General features: G+C 39.9%; 2 protein-coding genes across 2 annotated transcripts; one reads left to right on the top strand and one right to left on the bottom strand.

Moving 5' to 3' along the window:
* Positions 1-2,291: 2,291 nt before the first annotated feature.
* chmp3 (charged multivesicular body protein 3) lies at positions 2,292-4,225 on the bottom strand. Its single transcript, XM_069152219.1, has 6 exons — positions 4,084-4,225; positions 3,610-3,670; positions 3,167-3,346; positions 2,929-3,050; positions 2,728-2,842; positions 2,292-2,623 (listed from the first exon to the last, which is right to left on the bottom strand). Exons 1-6 carry the CDS (start codon positions 4,126-4,128, stop codon positions 2,484-2,486), a joined length of 663 nt encoding a protein of 220 aa, XP_069008320.1. The 5' UTR covers positions 4,129-4,225; the 3' UTR covers positions 2,292-2,483.
* Positions 4,226-5,443: 1,218 nt separating this feature from the next.
* hspa4l (heat shock protein 4 like) lies at positions 5,444-13,760 on the top strand. The gene is made up of 19 exons (XM_069152218.1): positions 5,444-5,871; positions 6,942-6,999; positions 7,144-7,284; positions 7,488-7,610; positions 7,687-7,786; positions 8,045-8,178; positions 8,264-8,508; positions 8,602-8,678; positions 8,775-8,926; positions 9,054-9,160; positions 9,327-9,460; positions 9,847-10,043; positions 10,463-10,534; positions 10,946-11,089; positions 11,629-11,754; positions 11,886-11,993; positions 12,122-12,241; positions 12,558-12,719; positions 12,808-13,760. Exons 1-19 carry the CDS (start codon positions 5,765-5,767, stop codon positions 12,994-12,996), a joined length of 2,496 nt encoding a protein of 831 aa, XP_069008319.1. The 5' UTR covers positions 5,444-5,764; the 3' UTR covers positions 12,997-13,760.
* The last annotated feature ends 2,557 nt before the right edge of the window (positions 13,761-16,317 follow it).

The raw sequence follows: 16,317 nt of genomic DNA, 5'->3' as shown, positions 1-16,317 counted from the left end.
ACTCAGCACTTTACTTGGGAATAAATGCACCTTGTTGAAGCAACTAATACATATTTTAAATGCGGATTGATCGACACTTCATACTTCAGCTTGCTTGTAACATGTCAGAAACCAGAGAATATTGTCCATCACAGCTTCACAGAGCCGCAGGTGGCATCTTCAGGGTTTTGTTTTGACCAGAGAGTCAAAGAAATTCACTTAGAAAAGAAAACCAAAGAAAACAGGAGAAACCCTCGAAGAATCTCCTGCCAGCAAATGGACAGTGTTTTTGCTTGGAAAATTTCTGATATTATCAAATAATTTTGTAAATTCCTGCCTACTTTATATGATTTAAAAAAATCTTTTGTTTAGCTCTGCATAATAAATCTCTTAAAACTATATTTTTGGCATGGAACCACCTCACATGACAGGGCCTTAACTTCAGCTGATCTTTTATGGTGTAAAGTCTTGCAACTGATCCAATTATCAGAAATCAGGTGACACTGGTGAATTTGGGGTAGTTGACTGGTTAGTAATCCAGCCTTGAAATAAAAATTATTTTATTTCAGAGTAAGAAGATTACAGTCACGACAAACTAATTCAAAAGCTCTATCTGGATCTACAGTTTGCATATCACCACACAGTGATGCGATGAAGCCGTCGTCCAGATCAGATTTTCTACACCTTGTTGAGATTCTTTAAATGATAGTTTATCCTCCATTACTTCTCTAAATTCTGGGCAATTTACTCACTAGATGACGTACAGAAATCCCAATCAAAAAGCTCAGATGAGATTTTTGCCTGGTCTTGAAATCCTTATCCTGCACTAACCTGAGAGCTCCTGCATTATTAGAGCCAAAGTACTTTGGCTTTGTCCAACCTTTGGCCTACAAAGTGAAGCCGGAGAACAGAGGCAAGGTTTTGTTACAGTACTACAAAAGCAGCTGAGGGAGAGGCGAGGCTGGAACCTGATCCTTTTGTCCAATTTAAAGCCAATGGAATGGCTTTCAAACGAAATGGACCCAAAATGCACCAGCGCTCCTTCAAAAAAAAAAAGAAAAAGAAAAGAAGACACTTCTGCTCATTCAACTTATCAACAAGAGTTGTGATTCTACCTCCCATCATGCAACAGGTTAGACATTTATCTACTCATTTAGTTTGTGAGTCTCCAGTGTGTTGATGACCTCTCAGCTGTTTAACTCTCTGTAGTTTATATCTTCAGTACTGCAGAGTAAGCGGTTTCCTCTCCCAGACAGGTGTTTGTATCAACTGTCTATGTAGTACACTTTCTGTCCTGCTGAGGGGGCTGTTGCTTGCCAAAACGGCCCTTATTCCTGATATCAAATCTGTTGTGACGTCAAAAGACACTAAGTTAGTGTGATCAGAAGCAGGCATCGTATACTTATTAGTAACTGTCACTTTTGTTCTTAAAAGTTTATTTGTTGTATTTTTTTTCTCCTTTCACATAGAAAAATTAGACACACAATACGTCCACAATACACGAACCAACTTTTCTATTTCCTCTGCATCTGCCTGTTGAGAAGGAACTCAATTGTGACACAAAGTCAAACATTTTACAAGCTGAATGCAAAAAAAAAAAAAAAAAAAAAATGGGTTAAGGTAGTATGCGTGCATTTTTCTGATGAGTGTGCTTAACATATATGACCACATATAGAACAGATACACTTTGCCTGTACAGAAAATTAGCTATCAAAAGCAAAATCCACCCTTCACCTCTCGTGTTTCAGATATCGTAGGCTGCTGTTAAACAGAACAGCTGTTGCTTACAAAATGTATCCCAAGAAATTAAAACTATTTCTGAATGGTGATCTATCCAGTTATTCAATCACTTTTTTTTGGATCATAAATACCTCCACAACCCGTCCATAATTTAGGACAGAAGAAGAATATGATGAAGCACTGTAGGCACAGCAGGCTTTTCATACTTACTTACATTATATACACCTTCTTTAACCTTCTGTTTGACTTTGGATAATAAACACTTACCGAGGGTTTCCCCTGATAATAATAAAAGACAAAAATCAAAACAAACTTTTCTTCTTGCCAAGAAGACCAGAGGTTCTATATATATATATATATATATATATATATATATATATATATATATATATATACACACATACATATATACATATATATACACATACATATATACATATATATACACATACATATATACACATACACATATATATATATATATACACATACATACATACATATATATATATATACATATATACATGTGTGTGTATATATATGTGTATATATATATATGTATATATATATATACACACACACGCATATATATAAAAAGAAAAAAAAACTTGCGTAGCACAAAGTTAACCCCAAATGATTATGTGGAAATATAATATGAAGCAAAAGGGGGGATGCTCAGCACTGTAAACCCTGCACCAGAATAGTCTCTGTCCTTTAAGGAGTGCGCAAACTGACTTTGACAGACAGAGCAGGGGCAGTTCACCTTAGCTCCTCAGAGCTGCCAGTCTCGACTGCATTGCTTCGATGTCCTCCTCCGACTCATCTTCCGAAGCGGCGGCGGCTCCGGCGGGCTCCATCTCCGGCAGGGCGTCCGTGACTTTGCTCGGCGCTTTGCCGAGGGCACCTAACGGAGCACACGGGTCCAGAGGTTTCAGTTTTAATAACTTGTCGTCAAACTTTTATTATTGGGGACAATGTGTTGCGATTTAGATAAACAAGTTTCATCACCCGCTGTGATCTCAAAGAGGATCTTGTCGACTTCCTCCTCTGCTGCTTCCTCCATCTCCTCCCCGTCTTCCATGCTCTCAAACGTGTCTTCCAGCATTTCTTCGATGATGCCGGCCTGAAGGATAAAATACGAGTGCACTCAAGAGTCAAATCAACCCCGACTGTAAATCGGATCTATTCGCGTTAGGGTTTGCCGCTGACCTTCATCATCTCTTTTGACAGCTCTCTCATGGTGGCCTGGATCTCCGGGATCTTGATGAGACTCTGCATGGCTTTCATGACCTCTGTGCTCTTCTGCAGGGCCCCAGCGACACGCAGTACAGCTGCAAAGAAGACAAAAACATTACCTTTACTCGGGTTCCACGATTGTCAAGCAGACTCATTTTTTTTTTGTGACGACGTCAACCAACGACCCAGCTAACTGTGCCCCCACGCTCACCGAGCTGATTCCTCATGCTGAGAAGCACCGAGTTCATTTGGGCTTTGGAAGCGTAAAGTTTCGTGACGGCCCGTTTTGAATGAATCATCTCCTTTGCGAGGACCACGCACACGTCTTTCTGGCCCTTTTTGGCAGCATCTTTGATGGATCTTTTGACTTTTTCTTCCTCTCTTTGAATATCTGAAAACGAACGGGTTACACACACACACACACACACACCAGAAATTTAACATTTACACTTTTTACACAAGACTTTTACATTTTCCTGGTCCTGCATTCATTTCCTTTTATTGTTTTTGAACTCCAGTTAAAGAACATTTTATGACGCTCTCTTCGTCAAACGACAAGACAGTAAATGCACAAATTGAATGGACATTTTGCTTCTTTTTTTTTTTTTTTAATTGTATAAATCACAGCATATCTCTTGCTGACTTGCATCTTACCTCGGATTTGTCTGTCAATCACTCTCATCTCCTTCCTAATTTTCTGAGACCACTCATTGATCTGAAATGACACATTACAAGTTATAATATATATACATATACACATCACAGTTGTAACTATAGCAACGTATAACAGCTGATTTGTGCCAGAGTCGCGACAGCAGGGGTTTGTTTACATCGACGTGACTGCCAGCAAAACATTTGTTAGCCTGAATGCTAACCGGTACAGAAAACAAGACCGGTTATCGAGGCCTATAAAACACCACGTGTACCGTTTGAATAATATCGGTTCGTGTCACACGGGCTGATGGCTTAGTTTGATCTTTCTTTCTTTCTTCTGCTCAGAAAGTATCAACGGATAGTATGACCAGCTAACGTTAGCGGAGCCAGCTAAAGGCTAACCCGTCGGTTTCTTTCTCACTACGGACCAAAACTGCGGAAGACAGTCCGGGTCTTCCAGCCGTCGGTACTCACCAGGTCTTTTGGTGGTTTCTCCGGTGTTCTGCCGAACAGCCCCATTGTTAAATCTGAGTTAAAAACAAAAAAAAAAGCCCGACCGACCGACCGACACTCTCGCTGGCTGACTCGGCTTGTTCAACCGGCACTTCCGGTTCTCCTCTCAGGCCGCTCGCGCTCAGTTCGAATATGAAGAAACCTTTTTAAGTCCTCAGCAGGGAAGGAAGGAAGGAAAGGAAGGAAGGAAGGAAGGAAGGACGAGTGTTCAACACACCACCAGTAACACGATGGGTCCTTTTTTTTTTTTTTTTAAAGGAGTCCACTTTAAATATGAATTTACGGACCGTCAACATCTCTTCACTGCATTTGAAAAAATTAAATAAAATATAAATGTAAGAAATCGTATTTATTGTTGGCTTGAATAAAAAAAATGTTGAACATCTCATCTTGCTGCAATGTTTTTACATATTTTTGTAATACAATGATATGAAAAAAAAATACGTTAAAAGCTTGTTTTATTGACAAACTCTGATAAAGCTTTCTTTATTTCTTTCTGAACATTTGATTATATTTGTTTTTAATTATTATTATTATTATTATTATTGATGCAAAAACAAAATGAAATAATGAAAAAAATATATATGTTAAAAGCTTGTTTTATTGACAAACTCTGATAAAGCTTTCTTTATTTCTTTCTGAACATTTGATTCTATTTTTTTAAATTATTTTATTGATGCAAAAACAAAATGAAATAATGAAAAAAAAACATTTAAGTCAATCTTGCACAAGCAAATCCATGTTGTATAAATAAGGTTATTCCATTTGTTATGGGGGGGGGGTTACAACATGTACTGACAATTTGTTTGAATATTTACAAATATATATTGACAATATTTGCAGTATTACTGTTCAGATGCACAGTTCATCATATTACAAAACTTTTACATGTAGGCAAGACCCACGTGTTACTAATCTTCAGGTTTTTTTTTTAATTATTTTTATTTTTCCCAGCAGCAATATCTTTCAGGCAGCACTTTGCTTTTTTTGCACGCTGTGCATCACTTCTTGCAAGCTTCAGGTAATATTTGCACATCTGTAATGGTACTTGTATACATATATATATATATATATTACTGCTGTACACACGTCCACCCAGATGCAGGTTAGATTTAAACGGAGCTGCTGTGTCTGACAGGTGTAATTCAGGGCACAGTTGTCGACCATTTCGCTGCGTGACGTACTCCCAAGTTCCCATTTCATAGAGGTTCTAGAGTTTTCTGTTATCGATTGGTTGTTGCGCCAATCGCGTAAACCCCACCGGGTGCGACGCAGCCAATCGTGGACGTCCTCGGGGGCGGGGCTTAGAGGGGCATCCGTCTGCTCGAGCCGCTGGGTGAATATTAGGGCTGTCCAGGAGGAGTGGGAGAATCCGCCGTGGACATCATCGCTTCCCCGGGATTAACACTGAATGAGTTCGCTATAAACAGCTTGACTTTACGTAACAGCTCGTAATTGCAGTTAGTTTACCCTCAGCTCGCTGTCTGGTATATTGACAGGGCAGAAGACACGCTTGATTTACGTTTAATTTGGGAACAGACCGCCATTCTATCTTTTTTTTATTTATTTTTTTATTATTATTTTTATTTATTTTTTTTAAACCTCATAAGTGTGAGTGCAGGTGAATTTGAGAGCGCTCATCATGTCAGTGGTAGGCATTGATGTGGGTTTCCAAAATTGTTACATCGCTGTGGCCAGGAGCGGTGGCATTGAAACCATTGCCAACGATTACAGTGACAGATGCACACCGTAAGTATAAATATTGACAGACATCATCATCACCGTGGAGAATGGTCTGGCTTTGCGTTACGCAATGTTTGCGCACGGAGAAGCGCACCGGCCGTGCGGTATAGCAGCCTATAGAGGCGGCTGCGGGGATGATGGTGGTGATGGTGGTGGTGGTGGTGGTGATGAGGCCTGTAACTACCGGTTATCCGCCGTCACGGCAGGTTATAACAGGTCAAAATGTCGCTTTTGTCGGTTTCTAGAAATGACACGTTTTCCCTCACAGACATGTCTCCTGATAAGAACCTCTGAGCTGCGCAGTGCGCGACAAAGTTGGATGAATTAGGCAACCTAATAAAGACATGGTGTTATTTGTCATTTACGGCACATGTTAACATAAAAGGCTGGAAAGGCAAATGAATAGGTTCTTTTTTTTTTTTTTTTTTACATGACATTGCGATCTGATGTGGTCTGTTGAAAAAAAAAAAAAAAAAAAAAAGCTACATCTTTTAACGTCTATAGGCTGCAGGGACCAGCCCGGAAACGACAGTGGGTTTAATCCCGGGAGGGGGGGGGGGATTTTAACCGTCTTTATTTATATGGGATAAAATGATTTAACTCATTTTACAAGAACAATACTCCCCGTCTGTTTTCTGCACGTTGTTTCCCCCCCGCAGCATCCTGCAAACGTGGATGTGCAGCTGCAAAGGAGAATGAGCGCAGCATTGTACCTTTAAGTAAATGGGGATATTTTTGTGGCAAGGTGAAACAAGGGAGTGACTTGTCACTGTCGGCCAGTGTGAAATGGAACCGTGAACCAGAGGCATTCATCTTTGTCAGTAAACACAAGGATCTGCTGCTGCTGCTAAAAAAGACAAGTGTAAATGATTTTCTTCCTTTGGACAGGAAGATTTTGAAGGTGAACTGGTTCGTCTCACTGCCCTAGTTTGTGGTTCTTCCACAGACTCCCTTGTGAAATTTCCTCAGTGGCAACATTTCTGATTCAGTCAATTACAGTTCTGCTCATCTGGCACATCTGTTAACAGGATTATTTAGCCTGCCTAATTTTACTGATGTGCTTTTCCTCCATCAAGGGCTTGTGTATCTTTGGCCTCCAAAAATCGCATGATTGGAAATGCAGCCAAGGGTCAAGTAAGCTCATCCATTGAAATGTGTCTTATTCCTGTAATAAAAGCAACATTACACATTGAGACGATGAAATTAATTGTAGTCTCTTTCATTATGATCTTTACAAGTGGCATTTGTGAACTATAACAGTACCCTCTTTTTTTTCAGGTAATAACAAACTTCAAAAATACAGTTCATGGCTTTAAAAAGTTCCACGGAAGACCGTTTGATGACCCATTTATCCAAGCGGAAAAACCCAAACTGCCTTACAGCTTACATAAACTGGCCAATGGAAACACTGGAATTAAGGTACAGCTTCCAGCCACTTCTTTTCTGCTGCTTTCTGTTTTTCTCAGCTTCCTCTCTGACCCTGATTATTTCCTGCTGTCACTGCACACCTTTGTTCTTTTAATTCAGTCATGATGCTGACCACAATAAGGGAGTGGGATGCACAGATGTTGTTGTTGTTGTTGTTTTTTTACACACACATCACCTTTGCATCCTGTTTACAGGTGCGTTATTTGGACGAAGACAAGGCGTTCACAGTCGAGCAGATCACGGGGATGCTGCTCACCAAGCTGAAGGAGACGTCAGAGAGCGCCCTGAAGAAGCCGGTGGTGGACTGTGTCATCTCTGTGAGTGATGAAAACATTACGGAAGACGATCAACACAATCCAAAGGAAACATACTGACGTGTGCTCTGTTTTACAGGTCCCGGGTTTTTTCACAGATGCTGAAAGACGGTCCGTGTTTGATGCATCACAGATTGCAGGGCTGAACTGTCTACGGCTAATTAATGATACGACTGCAGGTCAGTGTTCTCGGATAAATTGCTAATAGTGAAATTTGAAAAATGAAGGCGTTAGAGTAAGGTGGAATAATATTTTTTGTCTTCGAGGTTTGGAATGACACCAATCTTTGCAAAGGTTATATCTATTGGAGTAAGCTAAAAAAAAAAAGACTTATCTGAGATGTTAGTTCATTATTTCGGATAGATCTAGTAAAATGTTGCATCTCAAAAATGTAAGACATTACAGTGATGGAAAAAAAATGTCTTTCTCATGCACAGTGGCTTTGGCTTATGGGATCTACAAACAAGACCTTCCTACTCCAGAAGAGAGGCCAAGAAACGTGGTGTTCGTGGACATGGGACATTCATCATTCCAGGTCTCCATCACGGCCTTTAACAAAGGCAAACTCAAGGTTAGCCTTTTTTCCTTGTTTTCTGTCCGAAGCCACGCCCACACCTGTACTTTGAAACCGCTAACGCGTCGATCTGCTCTGTCAGGTTCTCGCCACGGCGTTCGACCAGTTCCTCGGTGGGCGTAATTTAGATGAGGCACTGGTGGATTACTTCTGCGAGGAGTTTAAGGGCAAGTACAAGCTCAACGTGCGGGACAATCCGAGGGCCCTGCTGCGGCTGCACCAGGAGTGCGAGAAGCTGAAGAAGCTGATGAGTGCCAACTCCTCCGACCTGCCTCTGAATATCGAGTGCTTCATGAACGACATTGACGTTTCCAGCAGGATGAACAGGTACACATTTTCTTCTTTTATTCCTCATCATGCATTCCTACTGTGGACATATAGCATTGTGAATATGGCTCCTTCCTCATTTGTAACCTGCAGGGGGCAGTTTGAAGACATGTGCGCTCAGTATCTGATGAGAGTGGAGATGCCGCTGAAAACAGCCCTCGAACACTCAAGTATGTCCCTTAAATTTAGTTTAACTTCCAAAGATGTCCAATTTGAACGTTATATAAAGGAAGAATCCTTTCATCACTGTATGTGTTTTGTGGCAGAGTTGAGTCGGGATGATATCTATGCAGTGGAGGTAGTTGGAGGAGCTACAAGAATCCCGGCTATCAAAGAGAGGATCGCCAAGTTTTTCTGCAAAGACATCAGCACCACACTCAATGCAGACGAAGCTGTAGCAAGAGGCTGTGCACTTCAGGTAGTATCCGTCTCGGACACATATTTCGTTTCCAATCTACTATACAATTAACCCGTTGTTCATAATACAACTGCATATAATGGCGTGTGTGTGTGTGTGTTTATGTGTGTGGTGCGTTTGGGTGTAGTGTGCAATTTTGTCTCCAGCATTTAAAGTTCGTGAATTCTCCATCACTGACGTGGTTCCCTTCCCCATTACTCTGCGCTGGAAGTCACCAACAGAGGATGGGCTGGGGTAAAGACCTCTAAATGAAGCAGTAACATAAGACAATATTTCTCTTTAGTCATCCCTCTACATAGTAATCCAAGCTAGGTCCGCCAGCTTGAAGATACAGTATGTGCTGACTGTCGATTTTCCACAACCTGACTTTGCTTTTTCTTCTGCTGCGTGTTTGTTGCAGAGAGTGTGAGGTGTTTAGTAAGAATCACGCTGCTCCTTTTTCCAAAGTCATCACCTTCCACAAGAAGGAACCCTTTGACCTCGAAGCCTTCTACAGCAGCCCTCAAGATCTCCCCTACCCGGACCACAGGATAGGTGAAGTATCAAAGTGATCAGTCTTTACTCAGTTTTCATAGAGAGGCTGATTCACAGCAGTTTAACATGACTGTCTGGCTCCTTTTAGCAGCTACACGTGTTTACAGCAACACAGCAGACTGCTGTATGTGCCCTAGTAGCTGGCCCATTTGAGTCCCTCTTGGGATCTCCAGCCTGGATGGTAATTAGGAATAAGGCACAGTCTCCCTCAGACGGGTTGTAGTAACAGCATCATGGCCTGTGTGCGTATGTGCGTTTGGTAGGTGGCTGTGTCCTGTCAGGTGGGACAGCAGTTTGTTGCAACCTCCGCCGGTCGGTCACGGGAACATGTTGCAGTCCTGTTATAGAAGCAGCATAACACTTAGTCTGTCTCCATCTGCTCCCAGGTTGTTTTTCAGTACAGAATGTGGTTCCCCAGCCAGATGGAGACAGCTCCAAAGTGAAAGTCAAAGTGCGCGTCAACGTCCACGGCATCTTCAGCGTGTCCAGCGCCTCGCTGATTGAGAAGCAGAAAGGTGAAGGAGAGGACATGCAAATTGACTCCGAGCCAATGGTGCAAAATGAAGGCAGAGCAGAGGAGCAGGTGAGATGAGTTTTGTCACGGTCGTCAGTCTGTTGGTCCAACATTTTGATCCAGAGTCAAATAACTCAATATTTATTTGAGATATCGCCATTAAACCTGGTACAGATGTTTCTCCAGATGATGATCCAATGAGACCATCGCATTTAAACAACTAAAATATGATGTTTTTAATAAAGAAATATGTGCCTCTAGAGACTGTATAGAGCTTGTGGATTAGTTATTGACCATTATCATCAGACTGTGGATGTCTCATTACATCATCGAGGATTTTTAGCTACATTAAAAGCAACTATATCTTACAATAACATTAAGATGTTTGAAAGATATTCTCCCTGCAGTAACCACTCTCATGCTTTTTAACATATACTTGAAAAAAAAAATATATATATAATTTTCTAACTGAGTGTGTTGTTTCTCAGACCAAAATGCAGGTGGACCAGGAAGGCCAAAGCCAGGACCAGCAGAACGAGGACAGTAGTTCCAGCAATAAGGTTAGCTGGCCTGTAGTTAAATGGTGCACTAACACGGTATGTTTTTAAAAACCCAAATCCATATGCTGTGTTTTCCTACTCGTGCCAGACGTTGACACTAATACTGAGAAAATACTGGCATCAGTCAGGCAGGTTTTATACACATGTAGCTTTTCAGACAGAATAATCTAGTCTTTATAGAAACATGATCCACAGTGACTTTTATTCTGTTTGAGATTTAAGCAACATAAACCTAGAAAACGTTGTAAGAATTTTGTAGATTCTAAACTGTGGAATTCACGTCGGAGCTGCTTGTTGATGCATCTGTACTTGAATGACATGCAATCATGTCAATAATCTAAAAAACGGATCATTTAAATTTGCCGACGTGCCCCCATGTTTGAAAGTCTTATTTCTGGTTTACAAATCCAGGAGGGGGCAGCGGGGGAAAAGCAGGACCCAACAGCAGGAGGAAGTAAGCCCAAAGTCAAAGTGAAGAGTGTTGATCTTCCCATCGTGGCCAACAACATCCGACAGCTTGACAGCGATGTCCTGACTGACTTTGTGGAGTATGAGGTGAGTGCTCGGTCTTTGAAAAAGCTGAGTCAAGCTCTGATTGAAATGCTGATTCGCAGAGCCCAAAAGGATACAAAGGAATTAGACCCTGATATGTACTTCATGCATGCATGATGCATATAATTGTTTCCTGGGGCACTTTTGCTGGTCATTGTTCCATCTGGGCATTTTCTAAGCAGCTGATTGGTCGAGGGGGGAGCCACGATGTTTGTTTAATGGATACAGAAGCTGTTATGTTTTAAAATAACCAACCACTTATTATACACGACGCCCATTTGAAAATATTCATTTAAATAAATATTAATAAATAATAAGTAATAAATATTACAAATCGATTACATACTGTTTAATTGGTATCCTGGTAAACGGTATTGGTCGATAAATGTTTCTGGACTGTGTCAGAGGACTTCATTTAACTCAAATGTAATTTTTGATGCTACAGTTTGTTGTTAGATATAATTCTATTTTTAGGTATTCCTGTTATTGTTCATCTCCTCTGAGATATTTTTTTGTGTTTTTTTTTTTTTTTTCCCCTCCAGCGTCAGATGATTGTTCAGGACAAACTGGTGAAAGAGCTGAACGACGCTAAAAATGCTGTGGAAGAGTACGTATATGATCTGCGCGACAAACTTTGTGGAATTTATGAAAAATACATCACTGAGGAGGTAAGAGACACTTTCCTCCATGCCTCCGTAACAACAGTCACCCTGATGAAGTGAAAACTATTACGACAGAGAGGAAGCACCAAGCAAATGATTTTAATAAGGGCCGTTTTATGGTTGGCTATTATTAACAGGACAGTAACCGGCTGACACTGATGCTGGAGGACACGGAGAACTGGCTGTACGAGGACGGCGAGGACCAACCCAAACACGTCTATGAGCAGAAGCTAGATGCACTCAAGGTCGGTTTGCATTCAGTACAAAGACAATTTCTGCTTTCATTCACGGATGAGATTTTATAAACTACGAGAAACATAAAGGTTTTACAATGGCAAAAGCTATCAACATTAACATCGATGATATTTTCCAGACGCTGGGTCAGCCCATTCAGGACCGGCACAGAGAGCAAGAGGACAGGCCGAGGGCTTTTGAAGAGCTGGGAAAGAAGCTGCAACTCTACATGAAGTTTGTAGATTCCTACAAGCAGAAGGTAAAACACTCCTGAATCTGTGAGGTCTGCCATTTGGTAAATTAAATTAGGTACAGTTTACAAATCCTGCATATCATTGAACAATCAGTTGTTCAGGTCACATCCTGGAGGACTCAGCAGTTTATTGTGACATCTACACACTTTCCTAAATGTTTTTTTTGGGGGGCTTTTAAACATGTCTATTGGATTTGTGAAAGTTTAGTAAAACCAAAGAGGGGAATTTATTGACAATTAATGCTATGGTATTTATAAACTAGGTATAAGCTATGAATGAAGACCTGCTAATGATTTTCTTTTTCCCAAATTTTTTTCCTAGGATGAGCGATACCTGCATTTGAGTGCTGAGGAAATGAGCACTGTAGAGAAGTGTGTGAATGAAAGCATGGGCTGGATGAACAGCAAGATGAATGCACAGAGCAAACTTGCGATAACTCAAGATCCCGTTGTCAAAGTAGCAGACATCATCGCCAAAATCCAGGTATGTGATCAACTGAATAAGAATATTTTACTCCATTAGAAAGAATCAGATCTGCTCATTTTCTTCTGCCAACACACTTCCTTACCAGGAGCTGGAGGATGCATGTAATCCAGTGATCAACAGGCCAAAGCCCACAGTGGAGGAGGTCCCTGAAGTGAATGAGCAAAACAGTGGAGCTCATAACGGCACGTCAGCTAAGCAAGGAACAGAAGGGAAGGGAGACACAAAGGGAAGCCAGCAGACAAAGCCTGGCACAAAAGAGATGGAGGTGGACTGAGATCTGAACATCTGTCAGACAAGCAAACTGCACCCATCACTGCATTTACCACCACGCACCATCTAGCCAGTAGAAACATCGATACCTGGGACCATTTCTCAATCCCCAACAGCCACTTTTGTGGATTCGTTTTTTTGTGTGTGCGTGTGTGTGTGTGTGTGTGTGTGTCCTCCCCCCACCCCCCGCCCCTCCCATTGGACATAACCCGTTGAGGTTTTTGCCATCCTTATGTGTGACAACGGTGTGCTTTACTCTCTCAAAGGTTTGACGTCCTTTAATAAATTAAAGAATGATGCAATAGATTAAACTCCGATTCTGACGTACAACTGTTTCCTTTGCGCCGTACAGGAAGGGACGCCTTGTGTTTGCATTCCATGTGTCTCTTAAGCGCCCGGTATCAGCACTGAATCCAATCACCCATTAGAGAAATAGAAAGTGCTGCCCAAACAATTGCTATTGCAGAACTATTAGTTTGTATGCAATAATACAAATTCTATATATATTTGTATTTGATGAGTTTGAAGAGATGTCCATGTCTAGAAACTGTAAATATTATTTTAGTAAATAAAAGTAGCCGGCATAGATATGTACATAAAGAACACATTCCTAGTGTTACAATGAAAATGCTTGACACACCAAATTTCTTTAGGAAGTGATTGGTTGCCTGTTTCCTTTTTTGTTTTCTTGCATTTTTCCATATTTAAGTTATGGGATTTAAAGATTGCAAAAATAAATACATTTGTCTGTAAGACAAACAATCTTAAGTCTGAAATTATTTGATTTTCAGAAGGAGAATATAAGAGAAATTGGCCGCATCTACACTTTGCCTGTGTCTCGTGAGGTCCAATCAAGACAGCACAGAAACAGGACATTAATGAGATTTTAATCAAAGAAAAATTCAAATCGGGATAGACCTCGCCTACATAACTTGAATTTTGAAACAAAAAAATTAAAAAAAAATTGGCAGAGAACACCTGAAGTTCTGTAAAAATACAAAGCTGTAATTTATTTGCCTTTTCAAAATATTTTGTCTTTGAAACTAAGAATAAAAACATGAAGTAGGCTATATTGAGAAATTAAGTATATATTATTAAATACATATATATTTTTATATATATGACATGTAAGAAATAACCATTTGAGCAAATACAGACAAGACATGTCACTTTGACAGACTCTGCAGATCCCTTTGCACAGATTTATATATACACATACAATGCATGATATTAATATATTATAAATACAAACATGCACATCTGCAGAACTAAGATGGCAGGTAAAAAAAAAACCGATCGTTTCAAGCACACAAGCAATATTTGGGGCCCGAGCATCGATGGTGCGAAAGCCCTATTGTTCTTCAAGGAATTATTATTACGCGTTATTATTATTCTCCGTAAACAACTGCATTTTTGGAGGTTTTATCAAATTCAAAAACTCATGAAAGTTGGTACACGCGTCTCTCCCGGCGAAAAACTTCGTATTTTAGTGGAGTCGCGAGTGGGCGTGGCCAAATGGCTCGTTAGCAGATGCCCCGGCGGCTACATTTACCAACATGCGCAGCATGTCGTCCAAAAACTCACCCAAAAATGACTTTTGGGTGAGTTTTTGCTATAATTTCATAACTTGGACGACATGATTCTATTTTAAAATTCATGACAATGGAGGAGTTTAAACTCCAAACCTTCTAGCTGAGAGGCATCAGTGGTAACCACTGCACCACCAACCTTCCCAGGAGTCAAACAGCATTGTGACAAATCTTTGGCTCACTGCAACCTATAACTCCACCGTCCACAAATATTCATTCAAATGCGACCAAAATTGCCGCAGACATTCTTTGAATAGTAGATATACATGTTTTCAAGGTACATTTTCCTGTAATGTGTAGTGTATGCAAAACATTTTCAATTTCTCCAAACGTTTCAACTTCACTAAAAGTTGAATCACCATCAACAGGTGGAATCTGAACCATTAATATCAACCTTGGTGAAGTAGAATATTTTACCTGTTGAGTTAACCAGACTGTCGGCTGAGTCAATGGAAACTCTGAGTGAACTCCTTGAACCACTTTCTCCTGCCGCGGTTCATCCTCCGGCGCCGAAGATAGTCCAGCGGTCTACGATGCAGCCCCACAGCTGGAAACGACCTCACGAAGACACGGGTTCGAGCCCCGCCGAGGTAACACGCAAGGTTCACGGTTTACCCGCCGAGGTAACACGCGAGTTTCACGGTTTACCCGCCGAGGTAACACACGTTGTTCACAGTTTACCCGCCGAGGTAACACGCGAGGTTCACGGTTTACCCGCCGAGGTAACACGCGAGGTTCACGGTTTACCCGCCGAGGTAACACGCGAGTTTCACAGAGAGCGAGTCCCTCTAAGGGTAAGCCACACAACGTCAAACCAAAGGTTAACTGAAACAAAAAAAAAAGTCCAAAAGTGACTTTTTTTTTTTAGCAGTTGCTCAGTAAAGTATCAAAGTCTGTTGTCTGAAATATTCAAAAAAAGTCACACTTGTCATAGTCCAAAAAAAAAAAAAAAAAAAAAAAAAAAAAAATTGTATATAGTTTATAGTATACTGTATAGTATATAGTTTATAGCATATAATATATAGTATATAGCATGTAGTATATAGTGTACAGTATATAGTTTATAGTATATAGTTTATAGTATACAGTTTATAGTTTATAGTATATAGTATATAGTTTATAGCATATAATATATAGTATATAGTATATAGTATGTAGTATATAGTGTATAGTATATAGTTTATAGTTTATAGTATATAGTTTATAGTATACCGTTTATAGTTTATAGTATATAGTATATAGTTTATAGTATATAGTATATAGTATGTAGTATATAGTATGTAGTATATAGTATATAGTGTATAGTATATAGTTTATAGTATATAGTTTATAGTATACAGTTTATAGTTTATAGTATATAGTATATAGTTTATAGCATATAATATATAGTATATAGTATATAGTATGTAGTATATAGTGTATAGTTTATAGTATATAGTTTATAGTATACCGTTTATAGTTTATAGTATATAGTATATAGTTTATAGTATATAGTGTACAGTATATAATATATAGTATATAGTATAGCCAGGGCGATGCGGCTAAGTTTGATGTTTTGCTGTGACACCAGAAGTTGATGTTTAAGGTCAAACGATGCTCCAAACCTCACCAAAACTTTGCACATGCCTCATGCACCAACTTTCATGAGTTTTTGAAGATGTTAAAGCCGCCAAAAAAAAAAAAAAAAAAAAAAAAAAAAAAATTTAAGAAAAATGAGGAACGAGATCTCGAAAAAA

Source organism: Embiotoca jacksoni, unplaced genomic scaffold, assembly GCF_022577435.1.
Source record: "Embiotoca jacksoni isolate LCO1_2020_lvr unplaced genomic scaffold, fEmbJac1.0.p SCAF_18, whole genome shotgun sequence".
NCBI lineage: Eukaryota > Metazoa > Chordata > Actinopteri > Embiotocidae > Embiotoca > Embiotoca jacksoni.
This window is presented reverse-complemented; position numbering and strand designations above follow the sequence as displayed.

Coding starts and splice junctions, on each gene's coding strand:
- chmp3 (XM_069152219.1), bottom strand. CDS start 4,128: ATGGGGCTGTTCGGCAGAACACCGGAGAAACCACCAAAAGACCTG. Junction 2,843..2,928: donor TGTCAAAAGAGATGATGAAG/GTCAGCGGCAAA, acceptor TTTATCCTTCAG/GCCGGCATCATCGAAGAAAT. Junction 2,624..2,727: donor CCTCTTTGAGATCACAGCGG/GTGATGAAACTT, acceptor GTGCTCCGTTAG/GTGCCCTCGGCAAAGCGCCG.
- hspa4l (XM_069152218.1), top strand. CDS start 5,765: ATGTCAGTGGTAGGCATTGATGTGGGTTTCCAAAATTGTTACATCGCT. Junction 8,509..8,601: donor GTTTCCAGCAGGATGAACAG/GTACACATTTTC, acceptor TGTAACCTGCAG/GGGGCAGTTTGAAGACATGT. Junction 12,720..12,807: donor ACATCATCGCCAAAATCCAG/GTATGTGATCAA, acceptor CTTCCTTACCAG/GAGCTGGAGGATGCATGTAA.